The sequence below is a fragment of the Ambystoma mexicanum genome, chromosome 3q, assembly GCF_040938575.1.
Source record: "Ambystoma mexicanum isolate Mex_15411 chromosome 3q, UKY_AmexF1_1, whole genome shotgun sequence".
NCBI lineage: Eukaryota > Metazoa > Chordata > Amphibia > Caudata > Ambystomatidae > Ambystoma > Ambystoma mexicanum.
Window position 1 is genome coordinate 988,245,087 of NC_090926.1, and position 12,416 is coordinate 988,257,502.

Genomic DNA, 12,416 nt, shown 5'->3' on the forward strand with positions numbered 1-12,416 from the left:
TATTATGAACAGAATTGACCATAGCTCAGTCCATCTTTGACTTCTTAACGGAAACCCCTTCACCCATATGTCATTGTCAATACACTCCCTTCCATTCTGAAGGTCTATTCCTCCTTGCCGGCCTGCCAATTTCACTAGGCAGTGTCTGCAAAATGCATAATCCTTCCATCCCCACTCTCTGCCAGCAGGTGTGAAAAGAACACAACTGTGAGCCCTCCTCCTTGTTCATGGGATTCCCACCCTTGCGCAAGCTCCCGCCCCATCTCCATTTTCTAATATACCCCTTATCCCTCACACTTCCACTGTCCCCCCTTTTACCCTCCTGCTCCCCTTCATCCCCCAGCTCCTCTCCCTTGATGCTGCCCCTGTTCAAAACCAATGCGACCCCAAAAATCTGACACAAGTTACAACTGCCACCGCCTCCGACAAACCCCACCCGACAACCTGAAATCCCCAAAAGAAACATTCACGTGAAGCGTGCCCCAACACCACCCCTCTCAGCAGCCCAATCTCAATCCACCATACCCGGCTCCCAATAGTACCCTTTCCCCAACAACCTTTCCGGAGCTACGGACCATTCCTTCCACTCAACCCACCCCCCGGCCTATACAGTGTAAACAAAAGAAACCCTGACCCAAATGCTAGTCATGGACACTCCACATATCCTTATATTGCCAACTATACCCTCCTCTTAGTCCCCCGCTCCGTCCATCATACTCCGACTCCCTTCCATTGCCAGCCATGCTCATCTCCTCCTACATGCACCGTCCTCAAAGCCAACTCTAGTACCCCGAAAGCCCCCCAGCCCCGAACCATACCGACACTGTCTGGTCATAACCCTCTGCACCTTCTGGCTGAGACAACTCTCAATATCCCCCGGGAGACCCGCTCCGTCTCTGCCTAACCCATCTGAAGCAAAATCACCCCGTTGCTGAGCATACCAACCATAGCATCCTTCCTCTTAACTGGGCACCGCTCCATGCACCAGCCACACTCATCCCAAACTTTGCACTCTGCCTCAACCCCATGTTGTTACACGATCCAGATGCCACAGCTCCTGCCACCTCAGAACCAGGTGCCATCCCCCGCACCTTCTGCCTTCGTTCTGCCCACAGCTTTGACCCTTTCCTCCCATGACCCTACAGAAGCAACTGCCGGCCCCCATACCTGGGTGCTGTCCCGTGCTCTCACCGCACCCCTACCTGTATTGACACCACGCTATCATTCCTCCCCTGCTCTAGGTTGGTGCCCCCTACCTGCCAGCCTCGCCGTCCATCATTGACCTCCATCAGATCATTATGCAATTCCTTGTCCATCCTAGTATCACCAATGACAGTGCTCTTGCATCCCCATCCAGACATGTCCCAGAAAGTTACTAAATCATCGAAGTCCAACACCCCTCCATCTTCCAAACGAAACTTCCATTTATACCCACACACGTATTAATCCCCTCCTTACTAGTTTACCCTACCTCTGTTAACTCCAATTGGGAGAATCTACCACTTCTGCGTGGGAGCGTTTCTAACATGTGCAGAAGCAAATTGCATACATGTGGCAACAACTCTGACCTGCTTTTACAGGCTCAACATGCAGTATTTCACACCTCTGACACATTCCATCCATGGTCATTCCCGCCACCCTTTAAATGCCTCCTAACAGCAGAAATACATTTCCATTACTGTCCAACCCCCTATATCCTGATAACTGCTGCAACCTTGGCAAGGGTTTCTTTGACCTTATACTGTCATCATTTGTTCTTTCCCCAAATGCAGTGTTCTCCGTGATCTGAACCTCATCTAGAAACTGTTCTATGAAAGAAATCTCTACTTATAATAAAGTTGTAACATGTACAGTTGAGATAGTGCTCTGAACCTCTTTCTACCATCCTGAATCTTAATCTCTCCACCTTGAAACCTGCCTCCGTCATGTCCCCCTTTCTTTAACCCCCTCCAGCAACCTGTATCCTCTCCTCCCGGCCTAACCCCCCCCCACCCGCTTTAAATGCTAGGGCCGCACCCCATACCCTCATTTCCCAGAGCTTCCTCCACAGTGACATTGCACCACTGTTCCGGGCACTGAGCATCCCCCTCTTCCCATGACAGCTCCCGCCTTTCGACCCTACCCCATGTGGGCCCGGTACCATTTTCCTGGCGCCATGCCCTTCCTCCCTACACACCTGCCCATCATTCACCCCATCACTGCCCACGTCCGTCCCTTCATCCCCCCCAGCGCTGTACCTTTGCAGTTCCAGGTAGGCCAGCTCCACCGGTGGAGGGGCGTCCACCTCCATGACCTGACGCTCTCCCGGCCCCTTCCCGCTGCACCTCCAGGTGAGGGCATCCAGCCCCCTCCTCCTTTTCCACCACCTTGTTTAGGGGACACTGCACACCCTCTGCTGCTGGACTTAGAGGAGTGTCCCTAGCCCTTACCTGATCACTGCTGACCGATGACATCCCGTCAGCCCCTCCACCCCACCTCTCTGGGGTGGCCTCTGCCCCCTCCATTCCTCACCTCCTGAAGACTAGGGTGCCCAAACCCCTAGCCCTTCCACCGACTTCTTCACCTCTCCCCTTCCTGCTGCACCCTAAACCCACTGCCCCCTTTGCCACCCTGCCATCTTGCCTTGATCCTCCCTTGGGAAACTCCCACTTTACACCCCTGATCCTGGCCAGACCTCAACCCCAAAACCCGGACCTACAGGCTACCCCATTTTTGGCCACCTGATACATTTCCAAAAGTCCCTCATCCCACAGTCCTCTGGCACTCCTTTCCTCCTACAATAGATGACGTTCACTTCTTTCTTCATGCTTTAGGTGAGTAGGAAGGCTTCCATTAATCTCTTGTGTAGAGGGCTGCCGGGTGGCTTTCACTACTCTTTTCATACTATGGGGTAGGGTACAGTTTGTTGTCTTGCACCACTTCCTCCAAGCTGTTGGACTAAGATGTCTTCACTACTCCATCCAGACTGTATGGTAGGGGGTAGTAGGATAGCTTTAAATACTCTCTATGGACGTTATGGTAGAGGATAGTGGGCTGGTTTTTACTACACTCTCCGGAATGTGGAGTAGAGGGTAGTTTAATGGCTTTCACTTCTGTGTTCAGACTCCAGGACATGGTGTCACCAGGGTGGCATTTACCACTCTCTTCAGACTTTAGGGCAGGGAATAGTAAAATTGCTTTCCCTACTTTCTCCAGACTCCAGAGTAGGGAATATTAGAAATGTTTACTACTCTCACTAGAAAAGAATACTCTCTTCAGACTGAGGGATAGGATGTAGTACGCTGGCTTTCACCCTTCTCTCCAGGCTCTGGGGCATGTGATAGTAGGATGGTTTTCTCAACTCTCACTAGACTGTGGTGTAAGGGATACAATGGTGTCTTTCACTTTTCTCTCCAGACTCTGGAAAAGGGATAGTAGCATTGCTTTCACTACTCTCTCCAGCAGGCAGAGTCAGGGATAGAAGGATGGATTTCACTACTCTCTTCAGACTCCCAGAGAGGCATTGGAGAATAGGATGTCATTCACTCCACTGCTTTACTTGCAGGACCCAACGTGCCAAGAGCCGATGCATATGGAAAAACATGCCTTTACGGCAAAATCTGGTAACATCAGATATCATGACCTAATGCTTGCCAGCACCTGAGGTATGGGACAGTAGCTGGGTGTCAGTGCCTTCTCCAGGTTGTTCTTGAAGACTATTGGGTTGACTACTCTTTCCTCGGTGGAGTGCAGGATGAATGAGTCTACACGCTCGCCTGGTGTGGGATAGTGCCTTCCCTAGTTTCTCTGGCATGATGAACGGCAGGCTAGCGTTCACTATTCTCACCAGACGAGTAGAGTGGCTTCTCCTACTCTCTCCACCTTGGAGAGCAACAACGATGCCTCCAGCACTCTCTCAGGGAAAGTGGGGTAGGAACATGGACTCTGGGAATTTCTCCCAAGCGATGATAGTGTGAAAGCTTCCACTACTCTTTCCTGGGAGAAGGCAAGTGTGATGACTTGCACTACTCTCTACCGGACAGTGGACAATAGGATTCTTTATATACGTATCTTCTTGCCAAATTCCACGCAGTACGTTGGAGGCAGTGGGAGGAGCTTGAGGCAGGCGAACAGACAGTTTCAGGAGCCTGAGGCGCACGGGCAGGAAACGTGAGGAGCTGGGGCACATGGTCCTCCTCCCCCCCAGACTTCTTAGCCTACTCCCTACACGCTGATAAATATGTTGCCGAATTGTTGACTCCTGGATAATGTTATTTTATTTTCAAAACCTAATTTCATTTTACCTCACCAGGCGGAAACTCCCTATGATGTCATAATCCCACGAGCTACGGCAAACACTCAAGCGAGCAGTAACAACTCGACAATCCGCGCGGAGGACGTCTACGCGGCACAGAACAGCAGGAGCGGGCACGTAAGTGAGACTCAAGGGCACGGGGTTTGGAGCCTCCAGGTGAGGTTCAGCCAGGAACAATCTAGCGGGAGGGCGGTGGCACTTTCCATTGCGCACCGTTGTGTGGTAGGCCAGAGTCCAGTGCCATGACTGATGCTATGCAACCGGTGACTGTTATCCTTTAAATAACATACCTCACGCAAGGTCACAGATAGCCACTGTGTTGCAGCTTAGACCTTGCGGAAGTTGATATTGATTACAGGCGCTACTAAATTATAAGAGACAATTGCGAGTTCTCCATCCAGTTGCCAGCTGGCATCTGTCCACATGCTTAAAGCCAGTGCCAGGTTCTGAGCTGGCACTGATGTTAGCTACCTATATCGCAGGGTGCTGATTGCTGAGCAGGCACACGTTGCTTCCATGACCGCCACACCATTGAAGGTGTCTGTTCAAAAGGCATAGATGTTGATGGCAGATAAAGGCCTTCAGCCCCTCGACGCCTTCCTCTTTTACTGTCTGATTCTACACCGCACAGACTACCTATTGTCCATCTCTTTGTTTGCTCACATACTATGACTGCTCAACTGTGTTTACTCCAGGGTTTTACAAATTATGTTTCTGTCCTTGCTCCCACCACTCCTGGTGAGAGTTGGTCCCAGGCCTTCAATTTACGGGAAGTACTTAGCTACCTAAGATCCCCCAACCGTGGCAAATTGTAGCTCATTACCCCTTCTTCTAGAACCAGATCTCTACTTGGAAATGTGCACCTGCCCACCTTTGTTCCCTCATGTGTAATCATATCTCTGTCACCGCTCCTATCCCTCGCCATTTGATTTCTGCTTCAAGCCTTGCACTGCCTTGAACACTTTCATCTGGATTGTCTCTACTCTATGAAGAATCACTGGAAAAGGTGGATGGATCAATTATTACCTCCCACCAGTGACTCCCTCGACTGCCAACTAACCCCTCCCTCCACTTGCAAATATGCCCTCCCTGTCATGCCAGCCTCCACTGGCAAATTTCCCCTCCCTGTCATGCCAGCCTCCACCAGCAAACATCCCCTCCCAGCCATGCCAGTCTCCACTGACAAATATCACCTCCCTGTCATGCCAGCCTCCAACAGCAAATATCCCATCCCCTGTCGTGCCAGCCTCCAACAGCAAATATCCCCTCCCTGTCATGCCAGCCTCCACCAGCAAACATCCCCTCCCTGTCATGCCAGCCTCCAACAGCAAATATCTCCTCCCTGTCATGCCAGCCTCCACCACAAACATCCCCTCCCTGTCATGCCAGCCTCCACCAGCAAACATCCCCTCCCTGTCATGCCAGCCTCCACCGGCAAATATCTCCTCCCTGCCATGCCAAAATCCACTGGCAAACATCCCCTCGCTGCCATGCCAGCCTCCACCGGCAAACATCCCCTCCCAGTCATGTCAGTCTCCACCAGCAAATATCCCATTCCCTGTCATGCCAGCCTCCACCGGCAAACATCCCCTCCCAGTCATGCCAGCCTCCACCAGCAAATATCCCCTCCCTGTCATGCCAGCCTCCACCGGCAAACATCCCCTCCCTGTCATGCCAGCCTCCACCAGCAAATATCCCCTCTCGGTCATGCCAGCCTCCACCAGCAAATAACCCATCCCCTGTCATGCCAGCCTCCAACAGCAAATATCCACTCCCTGTCATGCCAGCCTCCACCAGCAAACATCCCCTCCCTGTCATGCCAGCCTCCAACAGCAAATATCCACTCCCTGTCATGCCATCCTCCACCAGTAAACATCCCCTCCATGTCATGCCAGCCTCCAACAGCAAATATCCCCTCCCTGTCATGCCAGCATCCACCAGCAAACATCCCCTCCCTGTCATGCCAGTCTCCAACAGCAAACATCCCAACCCTGTCATGCCAGTCTTCACCGGCAAACATCCCCTCCCTGTCATGCCAGTCTCCACCAGCAAACATCCCCTCCCTGTCATGCCAGCCTCCACCGGCAAATATCCCCTCCCTGTCATGCCAGCCTCCACCGGCAAATATCCCATCCCCTGTCATGCCAGCCTCCAACAGCAAATATCCCCTCCCTGTCATGCAAGCCTCCACCAGCAAATATCCCCTCCCTGTCATGCCAGCCTCCACCAGCAAACATCCCCTCCCTGTCAGGGTTTGGCGCCTCCAGGTGAGGTTCAGCCAGGAACAATCTAGCGGGAGGGCGGTGGCACTTTCCATTGCGCACCGTTGTGTGGTAGGCCTATGACACCCCAGCAGTGCCTCCCTCTATTACAAACTGTCACCCCAGCAGTCATACCTCCACTACCACCTAACCCAGCCATGACAAACGATTCCCTCCCAGCTTGCATCCATGCAATACCAGCTATGCCAGCTTCTCAGCCTTCCACTGCCATCTACCCCTTTCCAGCCATGCTACCCTCCTCTACCAACTATCTCCAACCAGCCCAGACCAGCCATGCATCTCTGCACTACCATCCATCCCAGCTGCGCCTCCTTCCACTACCAACAATTCCACTCCAGCTGTTCTTCCTTCCACTAACAACGTCACCTCAGTCATCCCTGCCTCCACTGCCACACATCCCTTCCCATCCGTGCTCCCTCTTCTACCAACTACACCCCACCAAATCAGGGCATCACGGCACCACCAACCATACCAGATGTGCCTAACTCCACTACCAACTATCCCTTCTCAGATGTTCCTTCCTTCACTACCCACCATCCCAGCTGTACCTCCTGCCACTGCCAACCATTCCAGCCGCACCTCCCTCCACTGTTAACCTTTCATTCTTTTTTTGGTACCCAGCCCTGTCACAGGATGGCCACAGCCACATTTGAGCCATGCAGAAGATGGGGAGGTGCATGGGGAGGTTGTGTTGCTTTTCTAACCCACCTTTTGGGCAGGAAGTCTCTTGGTTCCCCGTCCACTCATCAGTGATCGGTCGAATTTAAGTAAAATTCCCTCATGCTCAATGTAGAAATCCACAGTGATGGAGTTTGTAATATACATGTGTGCTGATGACTTTTTTCTTCTAAATTGCACTTCCACTTCCTTTTTTTCTACAGAACCAATCACCTTACACCAATGCCCGGTGGTGAGGGACAGCGCCCCCTGCTGGGCATTCCTAGGACATTGCTGTGCAGCTCGTTCGTCCATTCCACCCTGCACACAGCAATGTAAAGACTGGTCAGACTTCAAGCAGGTATTTCCAGAGAAACGAGGGTGTGGGCAAAGACTACAGCACAGCTCAAACCGAAAAGGTCACGGCATATCCGGACAAGACCTGCTGCGAAAGAACAGCTGAACTCTCTGTCTTGTTAAAATTTGATCAGAGTGTTTTCCATCAATGTCTGATGATGTGGGCCCCCTTCACCTGGACCCGTCCCACAGCAACCAGAGGTCAAATTTGTTTGGAGCGCTTTTCATCAATGTCTGATGTGCGCCTCCTCCACCTGGACCCCCTTGTGCAGCAACAATGGGTTGTTCCAACCTGTGCACCTCCATGTTGTTTGGAACAATTTAAGCACTACCTTCCCAGCCAATTGCCTCTGCAGAACATTCCTGAACATGAGCTGACTCTGAAAAGGCACACTGTGGCACACCACTCTCACGGAGTACCAACCTGTTCTTCTGATATGTGGCTGTGTAATTTTTTAGATCCATCTGAATTTGATGAGGTACCACCTGCTGTGGTGTTAAACCCCCAGTCTATTGCCTTTACAAAACTTTCCTGAACATGGACAGACTGAAAAAGTTGGCTGTGACGAGAGCAGCTTCCTATTTTTTCATACAAATCAGCAAGGCCTGGTAGAACTTTCCTGAACTAAAGGCCTTTTCCCTCCATGAAGATGTGGATGATGTCTTTTCATCATGCTATGAGTGGGAGAGTCAATGGCCTTTCCTCCCTTCCCATGCAATGGGCAACAAAGGGACACGGAGCGCCGCCATTTCCTCAACAGTAAATTCCACCACCACTGCACATTCTGCCTGTTACATGATGAGGCTACTCAAAGCTTTTATTTTCTAGAGCGTTCTGCAAGAGTGAAAATCCTTCAGCTCCTTCCCATTCTCCTGGCCCAATCAATAATCATTGTTTCTCTGAATCCCTATGTAAGCAATAATGGCAGGTGTATTCTTATGCAAACATGGCGGGCATTTTGAACTCTAAGAAAAATACCTCCATAAGGAATGATTTTCAAACTATGTTCAAGAGATTCCTTTTTTATACAATGAGTAAAATACATGTTTAAAGAAATATGATAATCTGAACGTACACTAGAGCAGGATGGTGCCTTTCATGTCAATTTGCACACACGTCTCCATGAAACTTTGCTAGGATAGGTGAAATAGCCACCTGCATTGCTTGGCTGACGAAAAAGAGATGCCTACAACCAACGCCCTTCAGATATTATATTCCCTTGCTCTTGATTTTTGGACATCATTTCTGGCAAGAAATAATGCTTTGAGTTGAAACCAGCGCTCCAGTGCCCTTCCCTAATCGAAGGGTCTTGTCGGGTCTGTACCTGCTGCACACAAGCTGTACATGGTTGAGGAATGATATGACTGCCCGTGCCCCAAGCCTACCTCCTTTTCAGAAGCGCTGAATTGTCGGATAAACTCTGGATATCTTCGTAGGCCGGCTCACCTCTGCGTTAAAACATCACAAACGTTAATCTCTGTCGAAATATGTGTTTACCTCTGACGTCACACCTGAGTACCCAACCCACACAGTAAAGGCAGTGTCATCTGCACTTTCTGACGTTAGGTAGCTGTGTAGGAAGGAAAAACGGGCCAAGGCTCTACAGCCAAAAACGGACTGTCTGATACATACTTCCCTTTAAATAGATAAAGTAAAAACAAAGAAAACCAGTTATGAGCAACTATGGAGAGCCAACTCCCATGGAGGTACACTTACTAGCTTTTTACTCGTCATTGCTGTGCGCATGGTTTCACTTGTAAAAGTTACCTCCAGATATGGTGACGCAGACAAAATGCGCTAGCAAAATGGACGCCCTGAGATCATGTAGATTCATGTAATCCCGGGTGAGACAGAAACACGCAAAAATATGGTATCAATGTGCTTGTTTGGGACGTGAATTTTCTTTTCCATAACGCCTCAGTCATCCTACATAAATTACAGTTGATTATTTCTTTAAAAAATACATGCACCCCTGCGCTATTGGACGAACATCCAGACTCAGAAACAGTAGGGAAGTGTTCTCCAGACTCCTGTGGCTGCAGGAAGTTCCATACAATGAGAGGTACACTCCCATCCCCACACTGTCAACAATGCAGGAGAGGCGCCAGACCTCCTCTGTCATGGCTTACTGAGATGTCTAGGCGAGGGCTCTTAAAATGGAGGTGGCGTTGAAAGGCTTGAAAGAGATGTTACAATTTAACAGAAAAATATAAAATTCCCAGTAGATTCCAAGGAACAGAATCTAGCCTGCGCTGTGAGCGCGCGAGAGCGTAGACGAGGGTTGTAGGGTTTGCTCAAGTGGTCTAAGGTAGGAATGGACAGAATGATGTGTTCCCCCAGCATACTCGATTCCTATCATGTCCCTGCTAAAGAGTTGGTATAAACCAGAGATCTGCAATCTTTGCCTCTACAGGTGTTTTGTACTACAACACCCATCAGGCCTAGCCAGCATATACAACGATGAGAGATCAAGGGAGGCATAGTCCAAAATATTTGGAGAATTGCAGGTTGCAGACCTCTGATACAAAGGAATGGAGGAGAGCGAGAATCGCACCATAGCTGACCCAGAACTGTTGCTGAGGTCATTAATCCGCATCAGCTCAAGTCTGATGTTAATGTTCAGGTAGATTGAGCGAGATCCTAATATCAGGGTGCACGAGTTGTTACTCTCTCTACTGCTCGGCTCCCATCTGTCCTGGCACCGTTGTCACGTCACTGGAATTCCAAAGGAGTGCCTTTGTAGATACACAGACATGAATGTATTTATTATACACTGTATGCAAATTACCTCCAATAAAGTGGCCTTTATAGCTGCCAATCATGCAGAACATGCACACCATGATTCTTTGTGTCAATTGTTTTTAGAGTACATGATGTATATATTATTATTATTTTTACAGCACAGGGAGAAAGGGATAGCGTGTGTTTATGCGTGAATTTGTACAGATGAATAAACTGTTATTTAAAACTAAATGTGTTGAGCTGTCTTATTTCCTCTTTGAAAACAGTGGGTGGGTTCTCCTCTACCATTTTTTATAGGAACACTTTCTGAGGGATTTATCCCTATAATTGAGCTTCATATGTGTGTACAGATCTTGGGCCAGATTACAGAAACTTTGCACTGGTGCAAGTGCAAGGTTGCACGATATTAGCACTAGGACAAAGTCTGCCCTATTTCTAAAAAACACTGGGACATATTACAAAACGATTGCATCATGACAAGTGAAGTGTGGCATGTTGTAAGCACCAGGGCAATAATTGCCCCCAGTGCATAAAAGATGCATTTTTGATAAATGTTTGCACCAGGGCAAAGTTTGCCCTAGTGCTAATCAGGGACGTCATTTCACCAAAATGCCTGGGCAGCAGAAGTGACATCACAATGCCACGCCCCCAAGAGTGACAACACTGGAAGTGATGTCACTTGAGATCACCCCCATGTGACATCACAGGAAGAGATGTCATTTGACCACACCTTCACGGGACATCCCAGGACGTGGCATCATAATGCATTATCCACTAAGAAAAATATGGTTACGATATCACTGTATTGTGACATTTCATACAAGAATGGATAATCATATGTAGCAGTGTGTCAAGGCCCATTTTGCCATGGGAAGGGGATGAACCCAAATCCCCTATTTATGTGGATCCGCCCTGTTATTTCAACAGGACTACAGAGCCAAATCACATTCTGGGGGGACAGGGGCAGATAGGCGGATATAGGGATAGGGGAAAGCCAGGATAAAAGGGGAGAGGGAGAATATTTCACCAGAGAACATGTATTCTTCTAGTCGATGGTATCCACAGTCATGATTTTGGCACTTTTCCCATTTTCTTCTGATTCAACAAGTTACCTTCAGTTTTGTGTTGGACTGTTTGCAGTTGTTTCACAGACTTCATTACTCCTGCACAAAACAGCCAGACGTCTCAGATTTTCATCTCCTTCAGAACCTAGAGCTAAGTTTAAAATGAGTTTGATTAGACCATTGGCAAATACTATCGTTCTCACAGTCATCTCTCATTCACATGGACCTCTCTCATGCCTCTCGTTCTCACAGTCATCTCTCATGCAAACGGGCCTCTCTCATGCCTCTTGTTCTCACAGTCATCTCTCATGCACATGTGTGTCTCTCTCTCATGGCTCTTGTTCTCACAGTCATCTCTCATGCACATGGGCCTCTCGCATGCCTCTTGTTCTCAGTCATCTCTCATGCACACAGGCCTCTCTCATGCCTCTCATTCTCAGACATCTTTCATGCACATGGGCCTCTCACATGCCTCTCATTCTCACAGTCATCTCTCATGCATATGGCCTCTCTCATGCCTCTCGTTCCACAGTCATCTCTCATGCACATGGACCTCTCTCATGTGTCTCACTCTCACAGTCATCTCTCATGCACACGGGCCTCTCTCATGCCTCTCGTTCTCACAGTCATCTCTCATGCACGTCTCTCTCTCTCTCATGGCTCTTGTTCTCACAGTCATCTCTCATGCACATGGGCCTCTCTCATGCCTCTCATTCACCGACTTCTCTCATGCACATGGGCCTCGCACATGCCTCTCGTTCTCACAGACATCTCTCATGCATATGGCCTCTCTCATGCCTCTCGTTCTCACAGTCATCTCTCATGCATCTCGTTCTCACAGTCATCTCTCATGCACATGAGTCTCTCTCTCTCATGGCTCTTGTTCTCACAGTCATCTCTCATGCACATGGGCCTCTCGCATGCCTCCCATTCTCAGTCATCTCTCATGCACACAGGCCTCTCTCATGCCTCTTATTCTCAGACATCTCTCATGCACATGGGCCTCTCTCATGCCTCTC

The 12,416-nt window shown here is 49.4% G+C and overlaps 1 protein-coding gene across 1 annotated transcript in view; it reads left to right on the forward strand.

The window, feature by feature from the left end:
* The window catches only part of GPRC5C (G protein-coupled receptor class C group 5 member C), a 122,479-nt gene extending 111,915 nt beyond the window's left edge, over positions 1-10,564 (forward strand). The window contains exons 4-5 of the mRNA XM_069655135.1: positions 4,292-4,411; positions 7,458-10,564. Coding sequence (XP_069511236.1) covers positions 4,292-4,411; positions 7,458-7,490 — 153 coding nt within the window. The 3' untranslated portion in view covers positions 7,491-10,564. The remainder of the gene's footprint in view (positions 1-4,291; positions 4,412-7,457) is intronic.
* The last annotated feature ends 1,852 nt before the right edge of the window (positions 10,565-12,416 follow it).